At 53.0% G+C, this 14,626-nt stretch overlaps 1 protein-coding gene, 1 long non-coding RNA gene and 1 other non-coding gene across 9 annotated transcripts in view; 1 reads left to right on the forward strand and 2 right to left on the reverse strand.

Annotated features, from left to right (window-relative positions):
* The window catches only part of PUM1 (pumilio RNA binding family member 1), an 89,217-nt gene that overhangs the window by 20,839 nt on the left and 53,752 nt on the right, over positions 1-14,626 (reverse strand). For all 7 annotated transcript variants that reach the window (XM_068172922.1, XM_068172919.1, XM_068172921.1 and 4 more), the window contains exons 10-14: positions 11,727-11,878; positions 8,248-8,386; positions 6,719-6,862; positions 4,683-4,979; positions 836-1,072 (exon numbers count right to left, since the gene is read on the reverse strand). In XM_068172922.1, coding sequence (XP_068029023.1) covers positions 836-1,072; positions 4,683-4,979; positions 6,719-6,862; positions 8,248-8,386; positions 11,727-11,878 — 969 coding nt within the window. The remainder of the gene's footprint in view (positions 1-835; positions 1,073-4,682; positions 4,980-6,718; positions 6,863-8,247; positions 8,387-11,726; positions 11,879-14,626) is intronic.
* On the forward strand, positions 6,851-13,487 carry LOC137462492 (uncharacterized). The gene is made up of 4 exons (XR_010993706.1): positions 6,851-6,918; positions 7,880-8,030; positions 9,876-9,947; positions 13,214-13,487. It is a non-coding gene; the product is annotated as an uncharacterized lncRNA (long non-coding RNA).
* Positions 13,845-13,929, reverse strand: LOC137462531 (small nucleolar RNA SNORD103/SNORD85). Its single transcript, XR_010993717.1, has one exon. It is a non-coding gene; the product is annotated as a small nucleolar RNA SNORD103/SNORD85 (small nucleolar RNA).

A 14,626-nucleotide genomic window follows, 5' to 3' on the forward strand; every position in this document is an offset into this window, starting at 1 on the left:
GTGTGTTCTGTCACCATCTGTCAGAGCTGGGGCAGCTCTCTGCTGTTCATGGGGCAGTTTTCTTTATCTCTCCCACAGCCAATCCTCCCTCCAGGAGATCTCTTCTCTTCATGGCCACTGAGTGTCCCTGCATGGCTGAGAAAATTCCATCATCCCATGGGGAGAGGCTCCACCCAGGGAAGGAGCCAAGCATTCCTACCTGGATACAATCTGACCTTGGCACACCACAGCAGCCTTTGCCCACTGCATTCCCAGAGGAGCAGCTTTCTTCCCCACTGCATTCCCAGAGGAAGCCCAGGCCCATCTCCAGCAGCCCTGGAGCTTCAGAGGAAAACTCCAGCCTTGTGCAGGATCCCTGCTCCAGCAGAAGCACAGCTGGCACTGCAGGAGGGCTGAGCCACCATGGGATGGGACTGCTGCCACCAGCCTGACCCACAGGCTGCCAGGGCCTGCTCTGACTCTGGCACTGGTTTGTTTGTGCTATTGCATTTATATTTTTAATTTCCCTAGTAAAGAACTGTTATTCCTATTCCCATCTCTTTGCCTGAGAGCCCCTTAAATTTCAAAATTACAATAATTCAGAGGGAGGGGGTTTGCATTTTCCATTTCAGGGGAGGCTCCTGCCTTCCTCGGCAGACACCTGTCTGTTCAAACCAAGACAGGAAAGAGGAGAAAAGATGGAAACCTGTTCCCAGCTGAACCACGCAGGACACACACACCAGGAGAGCTGGACTTGAATTCAAGATTATTTTCCACCTAAATGATTGTGAGAGCCCCCACAACTCCAGCCTCGGGGAATCAGGGATGCTCCAGCAGAGCAGAGCAGGGCTCTTACCCAGGTTGAGGCTGGAGGAGGATCCGTGTGAGGACAAGGAAGGAGGAGGAGTCTGCGAGTGGCCGGGGCCTTGGCTGGGCAGGGGCATCCCCACGGGCCCGGGGGAGGAGGAGAAGCCCAGGCCGTTGTAGAAGCTGTGCCCGATGGGGGTCAGGCTGCTCGAGGTCCTCTTGTACAGGTCACTGCTGCCCGTCAGCGAGTCCCGGCGCGAGCCGCTGCCCGTGGTGGAGTTGGCCACTGGAAAAACAGGAACAATGGGAAAAATGGGAGATGCCACCAGCCCCAGCACTGGAGAGCCACCCACAGCTCCACTGCTCTGGTGCTTGGGAAAGTGATCAAATACAGTCATTGAAAACAGTCAGAGTCATTAAAACCATGTTGTTAATGATCAAATAGCTAAAAAAATTATCTGGGATCTTGTCTTTGCCTTCAGTGCTTTGGAGGTTTTATTGTGAAAGAGCACATGGAGAAATAGCTCCAAAAATCCCTGAGTAGAAAGGTCAAAGGATAAAAATCTCCCTGAAGGAAGGGACCCAGCTTCGGGGACACACTGAGACCTTTGGGGACACACTGAACATTCTGGGGACATACTGAACATTCTGGGGACATACTGAACATTCTGGGGACAGACTGAACATTCTGGGGACAGACTGAGCACTCTGGGGACACACTGAGACCTTGGGGACACACTGAGACCTTGGGGACACGCTGAGACCTCTGGGGACACACTGAACACTCTGGGGACACACTGAGACCATTGGGGAACACTGAGACCTTGGGGACACGCTGAGCACTCTGGGGACACACTGAGCACTCTGGGGACACACTGAGACCTTTGGGGAACACTGAGACCTTGGGGACACGCTGAGCACTCTGGGGACACACTGAGCACTCTGGGGACACACTGAGACCTTTGGGGACACCCCGAGCCCTTTGCTCTGGCCCTTCAGGAGAAGCTTTGAGCTCCCCAGAGCTCCTTACCCCCACACTGCCGGGCTGGGGGAGATTTAAGTCCCCCTCTGCTTGTTCCTGGCCATCAGAGCTGAACCACAGCCCCAGGAGATTTTCCCTGTTTGCTCAGGAGCATGCCCAGCCTGGTGCACACCTCCCTGAAATCCCTGGGCTCACCTTTCAGCAGATGAGAAATCAGATCCTGTTTGCCCCCAGCTTTATGGAGCTGGAAATCAGAACTCAATTTCACTCCTAACCCCCACGGTTTTTAGCTGTCTCGATAGGCAAATACAAACTCTTTAAATGCACTGTCAACTTGCAGGGGAAAAAATCAATTTTGCATTAAAATCTTGTTTAATAAACAGTGAAATTGTTAACTGCAATGAACTGATCATCTTTGGTGAGTGCACACAGGCTCCAGAAGCAGCAGGACCAGAGTTTTACTCATTGATTGAGGGAAAACAACTTTGTGCATCTTGGCACTGAGCAAACCACTCATGGAATTCAATTAGTTAAATAAACTGAGGGAAGAGAAGCAAATGCTTTGTTTAGCTGGAACCAAGATGGTTCTAATTGTCAAGGCTGGGTTGAAGAGAAATATTTAGAATAACTTTTTATTGCAAACTGTTCCTCTCTGAGGTAACAGCACCTCCCTGAGCCTGTTCTGATGGAGCCAGGTTGGAACCTGCCCCTCACACTGATGAGAGCAGCAAAGTTCAGGACATAATTACTGCCCTGAGACTGAGCAGTAATTAAAACAAGTGTTCCACTTCAAAAAAACACAAACCCAAGGGGAAAAAAAGCCCTAAAAAGCCACAGACATCACTGGATGAGTTTGATTCTGAAAGGAGCCTTGGTCTCTAGCTGCCCAACAACATCAAAGCATGGATGGGAGGTGTCTACAACCGCAGAGTGATTGTTTTGGTGTGTGATGGGAACAATCCCCAGAATGAAGCCCAGAAACCACCTCAGATCCGCTTTTTTAAAGTCATGAGGAGTTCCTCAGCCTTTACTCCAAGGTGAATGGGGTTGACACACTCTGGACCAATTCCTGTCAGCCCAGTACTCCACATGCAGGGAAAAACACTTCCAAGTTAATTACTCTGCTACTGCTAATTATCACCTACTAAAAGCATTTTTGCCAAGAACTGCTGCAGACTTTAAAGCCTGAAGTAGTCCCTAAAGGAAAATTTCCAGTTAGGCCAGGATGGATAAGGAGGGCTCAGCTCAGAGCACAAACTCCTGAAATCTGGGGTTCTCCTCACACTCCTTTTCCTGGGTGTGGGAATCCTTAAAATCAGAGGCTTTTGGGAAAGCTGCAAAAGGCAGGTCTCAGAGACAGCAGAACTGTGATCAAAGCTAAGCAGTAGCCATAAGATTTGTCAGCAGAAAAATTATACAAGAAGTAGGAAGTAAGGACAAATAGAACAATGGTCAGTGTATTAACGCTTGGCTAGAATAACTCCCTATGTTACAGAAAAGTATATCTAGCGAGATGTTAGGAAGTTCTATGCTTAATAACAGAGCTCTGTGCATTGTGTTTTAAGGCTTACAAGCAGGTATTGTATTGGAAATAAGCCAGCAGTTTTAACCAAAGGAACGTGTGCTTACAGTGGTTGGATTAATGTACTATCAAAATGCTTTTGCTTTGTGTGATTGGTCAAAATTTATCTTTAGTAAGATCTGTCTGGCCACCGTGTCAGGGTCAACCCCTGAATATTGCCTCATATTTTTCCTCAACCTTTCTAACCACTCTGCTGGGGTTTCTTCCCTCTTTTGCTGCTCATCGAAAGCCTTATGGGCATTTTGATTCCGTGGAGCTGCCTCTTTGATAGCTCTTCTAATCAATGGTCTGTGTTCCCCATGTCTTGCCTCCCCCCAGTGCTGTTGTGGTCCCAGGTGGGGTGCACTATGGGCATTTTCAGATCCCCAGGAGGTCCTTGCACATGCTCCCTTTCCCATACCCATATCCCAACTTTTAAAGTGAGCTGTAACATTGAGCTCTGTGTCTGCTGCCAGGGACGTGAGCTTCTGGCGTCTTCCCACGTCATAACCGTGTCATGAGACTGGAAAATGAACAGCTCGAGAGGCGTCCCTCAGCAGCCCTGTCCCACTGGGGATCTGTACACAACCCCCGGCTGGCAGCACTGAAAGCTGCACCCTCACTGGCCCTGCACCCCTCACCTGCTGTGCCCTGCACCCCTCAACTGCTGTGCCCTGCAGCCCTCACCTGCTGTGCCCTGCACCCCTCAACTGCTGTGCCCTGCAGCCCTCACCTGCTGTGCCCTGCAGCCCTCACCTGCTGTGCCCTGCACCCCTCCCTGGCCCTGCACCCCTCACCTGCTGCGCCCTGCACCCCTCAACTGCTGTGCCCTGCAGCCCTCCCCTGCCCTGCACCCCTCACCTGCTGTGCCCTGCACCCCTCCCCGGCCCTGCACCCCTCACCTGCTGTGCCCTGCAGCCCTCACCTGCTGTGCCCTGCAGCCCTCACCTGCAGTGCCCTGCAGCCCTCACCTGCTGTGCCCTGCAGCCCTCAATTGCTGTGCCCTGCAGCCCTCCCCTGCCCTGCACCCCTCACCTGCCGTGCCCTGGACCCCTCACCTGCCATGTCCTGCCCCCCTCCCCTGCCCTGCACCCCTCACCTGCCCTGCACACCTCACCTGCCGTGCCCTGCCCCCCTCCCCTGCCCTGCACCCCTCACCTGCCCTGCACCCCTCACCTGCCCTGCACCCCTCACCTGCCGTGCCCTGCACCCCTCACCTGCCATGCTCTGCACCCCTCACCTGCCCTGCACCCCTCACCTGCCGTGCCCTGCACCCCTCACCTGCCCTGCCCCCCTCCCCTGCCCTGCACCCCTCACCTGCCCTGCACCCCTCACCTGCCCTGCACCCCTCACCTGCCGTGCCGAAGCCGCCCAGCGCCGAGCCCAGCGTGGCTCCCAGGGAGCTGCTGCTGCCGAAGCCCAGCGAGGTGTTGGCAGGCTGGGCAGAGCCCTGCGAGAACAGCGAGCTGCTCTGCGAGTTGCTGCTCAGGGAGTTGTTGCCGTAGAAGGAGCTGGAGGCCAGGTTGTTGGTGGGCTGCTGCTGGGGCTGGGGCTGCGGCTGCTGCGTGCCCAGGGGCCGGAAGGGGCCGTTGGTGGTCCCTGCCAGCCCTCCTGCTGCTCCGTTGGCCGACGCCGCGGCCGCTGCCACGGCTGCGGGACACAGAAATGGGAAAAAATTGGAAAAGCCACTGAAAAAAATCCATTTTCAACACACTTCTTGAAGTTAAAACTTAGCAGGTCGCTTTGAATTGTTACAGGTTTTTTTCTTTCAGGACCAAACTCTGCATAAATCTGTTCGAAGTGAGCTGCCCACAGCCCCCAGACATGCCCAGCTGTTCTTGCTGCTCTTGTGCTGTTGGAGCTGCACAGATCAAAACCAGGAATGGTTCTTTCTCCAAAGATCCAAGAGTCCAGTTAGTGCAGCCCTACACTCACAAGGGCCAGTTAAGAAACCTGAGTTCTGAAATAACTGAAATGATCTTTCAGCACATGAAACATAAACTTGCAGTGTCAAAAACATTGAACCCAAGGACTTTTGGCTTTCAGCCAGTTCCAAAGCTAAAGAAAAAGCAAAATAAACAAGAGCTACAAGAAAACAATTAAAAGGCCCATTTCATAATCTGAGCCTAGTGCTGGCAGGCACTGCTCACACCAACAGATTGAAAATCCTTTTAAAAGCCTTGAACTCCCAAGGAACCCAAAAAAATGCCAAAGCAACTCATGGCAAAGGCCATTTTAGGCATGGTGGTATGATAAAGCACAAATCAGGGAATGGCTTGGGTTGGAAAGGACCTCAAAACTCATCCTGTTCCAACTCAGGGACACCTCCCACTGTCCCAGGTGCTCCAAGCCCCAGTGTCCAGCCTGGCCTTGGGCACTGCCAGGGATCCAGGGGCAGCCACAGCTGCTCTGGGAATTCCAGCCCAGCCCCTCCCCACCCTCCCAGGGAACAATTCCCAATTCCCAGGATCCCATCCATCCCTGCCCTCTGGCAGTGGGAGCCATTCCCTGGGTCCTGTCCCTGCAGGCCTTGTCCCCAGTCCCTCTCCAGCTCTCCTGGAGCCCCTTCAGGCCCTGGAGGGGCTCTGGGCTCTCCCTGGAGCCACTGGGAATTCTGAAGGCTCCAGCAGGTAGGAAAGCTGGTGCCAGGGGACAAATTTAAACACCTGCCATGAAACTCTACAAAATCATTCCAGTCCCTGCTCCTCCCCCTCTCCGTGGGTGCTCCGGAGGCTCAGCCCAAGTTGAGCACAGAGGATGTTTCTCAACAACAATCCCTGGATGGATCTCAGTGAGGGCAAGTTTGTCATCACTGCCAGCGGAGCACGGAGGGGTGGGGACACTGGGGACAAAGCAGGCACTTGGAGGGACCTGAAGCCACCTGTCTGAACCACTGTGGGGACCAGGACTCACCTGCCTGAGCAGGACGGGACAGGACTCACCTGCCTGACCCAGAGAAGGACAGGACTCACCTGCCTGACCCAGACAAGGACAGGACTCACCTGCCTGACCCAGACAAGGACAGGACTCACCTGCCTGACCCAGACAAGGACAGGACTCACCTGCCTGAGCAGGAGGGGACAGGACTCACCTGCCTGACCCAGAGAAGGACAGGACTCACCTGCCTGACCCAGGGAAGGACAGGACGCACCTGCCTGACCCAGACAAGGACAGGACTCACCTGCCTGACCCAGGGAAGGACAGGACTCACCTGCCTGACCCAGGGAAGGACAGGACTCACCTGCCTGACCCAGGGAAGGACAGGACTCACCTGCCTGAGCAGGGAAGGACAGGACTCACCTGCTTGAGCAGGAAGGGACAGGACTCACCTGCCTGACCCAGAGAAGGACAGGACTCACCTGCCTGACCCAGAGAAGGACAGGACTCACCTGCCTGGGCTGCAGAGGAGCTGATGATGACAGGGGCAGGGGCCACCAGGCGCACGGGAGCCCCCAGGCCGTTCCTGGCGCCGGCGTTGACCACGAGGGCTCCTGTTTGGTCATAATAAGCAGCAGGAGCCAGCACTGGGTAACCTGCAGAGGCAAGCACAGGTGACAGGGCAGGTGACAAACACATCAGTCATGTCCAGGTGAGTGCAGTGCAAGAGGGTTTTTAAAGGAAAAGCTGAATGGGGAAAAATAGAAGCAAGAACAGCCCTGCTTCCCCCAAAAATGTCCACGATTTTACACTAAGAATTGCAGGTAGCAAAGATTTTTTGCCCCCTGAATCTTTTCTATTACACTGTCACCAGTGCAAATTCAGCTAAAAAAGGGTTTAAAATACAAAAGCTCCATTTGTGCTCCATGATATGCACAACATGTGCTGGGATTGCTCAGAGCTGGGGCTGCCAGGGTGCACCCACCGGGAACTTCCACTTCTGTATTCTGTATTTTGGTACCATAAAATATTCTTTAATGCATGTAAATAAACTCTCATAAATGCTGGTGATACACACAGCAGCAGACTCCAGAATACAGTGATTTAGGCACCACATTAGGGAATTCTACATTAAATGAAAACAATAAAATTAAATGTAGTGAGTGATTCTCTAAGGTGGGGGGGGGTCACTAAGAGAATGTTCCTTGGGAATATTTGCTTTGCAAATACAGGTACAAACATACATCTATAATTGTATATACGTGTGTATTTGCTTTGCAAATACAACCCAAATAACAGAGATTAAAGGAAATCTGCAGACTGCTGGAAATCTGCACAGTTCACTCTGTAACTTAATACTGCAACATTCTTCTTAAACAACGGAAAAACCCAATTAACAAGGACGTGACAGTGCCAGCAAGGAGACCTGAAACCCAAATAATCCATTTTTCCTTCCATTTGACCAGCAGGACATATCTGCACATTATTCTAATGAGCTCAGCTTTGTGCTTTGCCATCACAATAATGTCCTCAATAACTGAATTTCAGCTGCATTTTACCCCAAAGCCTCAGGGATCAGAGTCAGAATTCCTACAGCAGCTCCTCCAATGAAGAGCTAGAAATGAGAGCTAAACCCTGCTCTCTTTTATCCCTTTTCTTTCCCTGTTTTTAAGCCTCTTGGAAGAGCAATCATGGAAGGAAGCCCCTGTTAAGTCATGCACCTGGCAGGGATGGAGAGCTGAGATGAATGAAAGGGACTCAGAAACCTCTGAGGTTTAAAATACAGATCCCTTAAGCTTGCACGATCCACAGAAAAATCTGGAGGTGATTTTCCACAGGAGCCATCGATTCTTGAGTACAATGCCAGCACAGGGAGCCAACACTGCTGTCACCTGTGACCCCTCAGTGCTGCCAGCTGGGGACACACCCAACCCCAGAATGAACCCCCAAAACAACACATGCAGGCACTGCTGGTGCCAGGCAAAGGCAGCCCTGGGAGATGCCGTTCCCCAGGCTCTCCCTGGCCCGGGAATGCTGGTACCTGGCATTCCTGCTGCCAGCCCCTGGCCGAAGGCAAGCGCGGAGTTGACGGCGGCGGCGGCCACCAGAGGATCCGTCTGCTGGCCCTGCTGGTTCTGGTTGGGAGTCAGGGGACGCTGGCTGGCTCCTCCACGGAGCACCTGGAGAGGACAGAACAGCCACGGGGTTATTCTGGATCCAGGAGAGAGCCACTGTCACCAGGCAGGAGCAGGAGCAGGAGCAGGAGCAGCACCAGGGGGGAAACCTTCTCTCCTTTGCTCTTAATTCGCTTTTCTTCACATTCAAAAAGGACCTGGAGGGGCTGGAGCGAGGCCAGGGAAGGGAAGGGAGCTGGGAAGGGGCTGGAGCCCCAGGAGGGGCTGAGGGAGCTGGGAAGGGGCTCAGCCTGGAGAAAAGGAGGCTCAGAAGGGACCTTGTGGCTCTGCACAACTCCTGACAGGAGGGGACAGCAGAGGGGGTCGGGCTCTGCTCCAGGGAACAGGGACAGGAGGAGAGGGAACGGCCTCAGGCTGGGCCAGGGCAGGCTCAGGATGGACAGCAGGGAAAATTCCTTCACCAAAGGGTGGTCAGGCTTTGGAACTGGCTGCCCAGGGCAGGAGTGGAGCCCCCATCCCTGAAGGGTGCAAATCACACACGGAGTGGTGCCTGGAACAGGGGTCAGTGCTGCGGTAATGCTTGGGCTCAATGGTCCTTAGAGAGCTTCTCCAACCTTTCTAATTCCCTGATCCACCTCCAACACTCATCCTCTGCCAGAAGTGTGTACAAGACACCTGCCCACCCCAGCTAACGTTTGGTCCCTGCCACCACAGCCCCACTAAAAGCCCCTGAGCAGAAACCTTACAAAGCCCAGTTCAGGAGCTGGGGTCGGGTGACAGGAGGTGACCTGGGTGTCTCCAAGCCATCAGCTCCTGTAGTGGGCAGAGACCTGGTGACACAAGACTTAAATCACAAGAAATCATGACCACAGAGCCCCCAGTGGGGTCTGTAGGGACGAGCTGCGGCGGTGGGGGACCCTCAGAAGGGATGATAGCACCTGCAATTACCGGGGACAGGCTTGGTTTGGCAGAGCCTCGCTCAGAGCTGGTGCAGGAATCTGCAAGCTCAGCTTATTAAACGAGCCAGCCCTGCGTCCTCAGCACATCCTGCTGCAGAGGTGACATCGTGGGTGTCACCTGCTCGAGTTATTAACAGCAAAAACTGACTCTGTGCACGGAGAGGCTGGGGAGGATCCCGAGGTTCACTGAGTGGGATGTGCCCCCGAGCCTGCCAGAGCCTGCACAGGAACCTATTGCTATGGTGGGGCACACAAGACACATGATGGACTGTGGACCTGGCTAACACGAGATTTGGTAACAGAAAACCTTGGCAAAAGCAAACGGAACTTTGAAAATTAGACCTAAACTGCAAGAAGATTCAATCAGACGGATTTACCAGAAAAAAGAAAATCCCATTGAACTCTGCAAGCAAGAGATGTTGTTATATGCATACGTCTGTGTATGTGATTTTAACCTAATCATCGTAGTACACATTACTAGTCTCCCTAAAACAGTACCTAAGTGTTTGTATCCCACAATAAAATCAGATTCTGATCACTGAATCAGTCTCCCTTTCTCTCTCCATCCCCAACAGGAACCCCCCAGCCCAGGCAATCTCTGGGAGCCAAGAATTCCAGGGGGTGCAGACTGCAGCACTGCAATGCTGGTGGGTTTTATTAACACGCTATTAAGATGTCACAAGGGTGACAAATCAAGTGTCCACACTCTGCTCCAGGTTCCCAAAGCCTCTGCCTCAGCACTTTTAATGCAAACAATCCCTACTGCATCCCCTCAGAGCGAGGTTTGCATTCCAAACCCCGCTCCCGACCCCACTCACGCCTGCTCCACGGCCATAAAAGTAATGAAACATCCCATAAAGGCCAGTGGCACTGAGATATTTTATTTTAATAGCCTGAGCCTTTGCAGAAGCTTTCTCAGCTCATGCCTGCTGCATCTGTAAAGGCCTTAGAACACCTCCTGACACTGGGGTTTGGTTTTCAAAGGATTTTCAAAGGGTTTTCACCTTCTGAGCTGAAAGATTCAGCTGCCAGTTGCTCTTTATTCTGCCACCTCCATCACCAAGGACTAGACAGGAGAGCTGCTGAGGGGGCTGAAGCCCAGCTCTGGCTCCTGGAGATTCCCCCTCACACACCAGCAGCACCACAGGTCTGCTGCTGCACAGCTCAGGCCATTCCCAGCCCGACCCACTGGTGTTTTAAAGCACTGACACTCTGTAATTCACCATCACCCCTGTACACGTGCCACTCTCCACGTGCATGGCAGATAAATTAAATTATAAATGTACAGATGGCTCCTGTCCCTTTGTCTTTAGGAGAGACCAAAGGGTTTTCTCCTCACTTAAAACTACTCAGAGCTGAGGTCAGGATCAGTCATGGAAAAAATCAGGGTTTTGAATGGCTGGAGGTGTGTCAGGGGAGGTTTGGGGTGGGTTTTACACAGAATCAGCTGGGCTGGGAAAGACCTTTGAGATCAGCAAGTCCAACATGTGAGCTGACACCACCCTGTCACCCAGACCATGGCACCGAGTGACAAAGTGACATCCAGGCTCTCCTTAAGCACCTCCAGGCACAGGGACTCCACTCCAGTGGGCATCCCCTTACATTGTCCCATCACCCTTTCTGGGAAGAAATTCTCCCTGATGCTGTTCCCCCAGAGGGAATGGGCACGAGGATGGGCAAGGGAATGGGCAGGGGAATGGGAGTGGGCACAGGAGCAGGCATGGGCACGGGGGCAGGGGAACGGGACTGGGAATTGGGGCATAGGAATGGGCATGACAATCAGGGCATGGGCATTGGAATGGGAATCAGCATGGGAACGGGTATGGGAATAGGGGTACGGGAATGGGGGCTTGGGAATGGGCACGGGAATGGGAGCATGGGAATGGGGGCATGGGAATGGGCATGGGGGCACGGGAATGGGGGCATGGGAATGGGAAGGGGGATGGGGGCATGGGAATGGGGGCATGGGAATGGGAAGGGGAATGGGAAGGGGCACGGGAATGGGCATGGCAATCAGGGCATGGGCATTGGAATGAAAATCAGCATGGGAACAGGTATGGGAATGGGGGCATGGGAATGGGCACGGGAATGGGAATGGGCACGGGAATGGGGGCATGGGAATGGGAAGGGGAATGGGAATGGGGGCATGGGAATGGGAAGGGGAATGGGAATGGGAAGGGGCATGGGGGCATGGGAATGGGGCATGGGAATGGGGGCATGGGAATGGGGGCATGGGAATAGGAGTGGACACGGAAATGGGCATGGATGGCCCCGAGGCTGCAGGGTTTGGACAGCACTGCCAGGGATGCCCAGGCTGGGATTGCTGGGGGTCTGTGCAGGGCCAAGGGCTGCAATCCACGATCCCTGGGGGTCATTCCCAGCTGAGGACATTCCCCACCCCAAGGCCAGGAGGGCCCAGGCCTTACCTGCTGCTGGCCCTGCTGCGTCTGCTGCGTGCTTTGCTGGCTGGCTGAGTTGGTGGCGGCGGCGGCGGCGGCCGCCTGCTGCTGGAAGAGGCTGGCAGGATAAACTCCCCAGGGAGTGACTCCATAGTACTGGTGAGGGACCACAGCTGGACCTGGAACACAGCACGGGCAGGGTGAGCTCCTGGGGGGACAAGGGGCACACAGCACCCCAAAAACACCAGCTCATCGTGGCTGGTTTAATGGGATCTGTGTGAAACTCTCTGCAAACACAGAGGGATCTGGCATTTGGGTCACACATTTTATACAGTTTCAAGTCAGACCTGGAATTTCATCACTGCATGAGGTCAAACTCTGCCAGCAGTGATTCCATGTTTTTATTGGTGTGCCCTGGTTTTATAGAGAAGGAACAAAAATCTCCAGGCCCAACAGAGGAACCATGTTTCAAGCATAGAGATCGACTGCTCATCCCAGCTGACATTCACAGCTCACTGCCATCCACCTTCAGCTCCTCAACAAATCACCAAACCCCCTTCACAGCTGGAGTGCATCAACCCTCAAGTATTAAAATGCTTTTTCCAGCCCTGCTTTGCATTTGCAAATCTCCCCTAAAAGAGGCTGCATGATCCTGTCCCTTCCTACATTCCCTCCTCAAATTTCACATCCCTTCCTCAAACTTAAGAGGCTTAAAAATAATAATAATAATAATAATCTTGGAGAGCAGCAGAAAAGGCCTCATTTTTGAGGATTCCTTGTGTTTATCAGGTTTCAGGACACCACAGAAATTTGGAGATAGCAGAATGGCAGCCTCTCTCCTTACATAATCCCAGTTAGAATAAGGATGAGGAGTCTTTCAGTGCTGGAGGGAAGAGCCCTCCCCAGCCAATAACACAGATGGGAATCCAATAATATTTTTGAATACAACTGTTTGGTATCTGTAGGAAAGGTCAACAAAAAAGGAGAAGTGTTCCCTTTGATTCCCAAATACATCCCCCCCATTCCAAGGCTCCCTCCCCACAGCAGGAATGGCTCAGGCAGAGCCAGAGTCAGGTGTGACACCAGACTAAACAAATCTTTAGAGAACCTTGGTCCTGTCTGGAGTAAAACCAGGATTTTTTCTTTTTAAAGAGAGACACTCAGCACGTGGGTTCTGCCCAAGTCTGTGAGTCCATGCAAAATGAGGGAGGACACAAAAAGGGAGGTGCAAACAGTGTTCAGTGTTACCCTGGCTGTGACAACAGGGGGAAATCCTGGATGTCCCTTTTCCTTTTGGTTTTTGTTCCATTCTTCTTGATTTTTTAATACAGTAACAGGCTTAGCTGAACTCCTGCAGAATATCAAGGAGCTGGATGAGCTCCTGCTCCCACATCCACACTTCGGAACATTCATTCCATGTTTTGTGCCAAATATTAACTTCGTATTTCAAACATGTAAGAGTTACTCTCATTATATTACTCTGGTTGTAACTACTGTGCTTTCCCCAAATTTAGGACTGAGGTGCCCAGCTCTGTGCACAGCAGGGAGGTGCTGGCTAATCCCAGGCAGATGCTAAACACCTCGATTTGTATCTCACCCCAAAGCCCATCCTTGCTGGATTTACAGAATCAGAGAGGCTGATCTGTTTCTCCTACTCAGATCTGGAGCAGCAACCACTCATTTCTTACCTGTCAACCTGGAAATTCATGAGCAGTGCCAGCTAAAATGGGAAAAAAACCCCACAGCAAATGAATCAGTGCCACGAAGGTGGTGCCTGTGGTGCCTCGGCAGGCACAGACAGGTAAGCAGGGAGTGATTTTAACCTGTTTATAATCACTGAATGCACATCAGACCCCAACTCCCAGGGTTCTCCTGCACCCAACAGGGCAAGAGCTGCAACTGCTCCATTTTAATGCAAGCCATTAACCTGCATTTGCCCTCAGGCTGCTGGAAGTTGCTGCAATCCCTTCATCTGGGCAAAATCTGGGCATCTCTCTGGGATATTTTAGTCTCAGCTCTAATTATCAACCAAGCACAGCCTAGATGGGCTTTTCTCCTAGGCAGAGGTTGCTGCCAAAGCCTAGGGTGTATAAAAGCAGAGGAGATTTTGAAGTTTGCAGCAGCTGGGTTTGAAAGGGCTGCGAGTCTGGCTCAGCTGCTCCGAGCACAGGAGAGAGGCTCATTACTGAACAGAGTTCTCAGTGAGGGCAAGCGTGGCATCACTGCCAGACCCTGCAGCACCCAGAGCTGCTCCCCCCTCCAGGACATGCTGCACCTGCTCCTGCACTCATCAGAGCTGGGCATTCCTGGGAAAAGAAAAATTCCAGCACCTCTGGAGGTGAGTATTGCCCATGCTGTGTCTCACACTCAGCCCCTGGAGAGCCAGAGCTGCTCCCTGCAGGGAACATCAGCAAATCCAGCTGGGAGCGTGCCCTGAACGTCACTGACGTGCCTGGGATCACCGAGGGGTTTGAGCTTCACCCCAGCCTGCCCAGCCCCACCTGTCCTGCAGGACAGCCAGGGCTCAGGAGCAGCGGCAGCACCTCCAGCTGCCCCAGGAGCTCGGAGAGGCTGCAGGCAGCAACCCAGCAGGTCCCACTGATCTGTGGGGTGATCCCTGTGGAAATCCCACTGATCTGTGGGGTGATCCCTGTGGAAATCCCACTGATCTGTGGGGTGATCCCTGTGGAAATCCCACTGATCTGTGGGGTGATCCCTGTGGAAATCCCACTGATCTGTGGGGTGATCCCTGTGGAATTCCCACTGATCTCTGGGGTGATCCCTGTGGAAATCCCACTGATCTGTGGGGTGATCCCTTCGAATTCCCACTGATCTGTGGGGTGATCCCTGTGGCATTCCCACTGATCTGTGGGGTGATCCCTGTGGAAATCCCACTGATCTGTGGGGTGATCCCTTCGAATTCCCAC

This window comes from Anomalospiza imberbis, chromosome 25, assembly GCF_031753505.1.
Source record: "Anomalospiza imberbis isolate Cuckoo-Finch-1a 21T00152 chromosome 25, ASM3175350v1, whole genome shotgun sequence".
Classification (NCBI taxonomy): Eukaryota; Metazoa; Chordata; class Aves; order Passeriformes; family Viduidae; genus Anomalospiza; species Anomalospiza imberbis.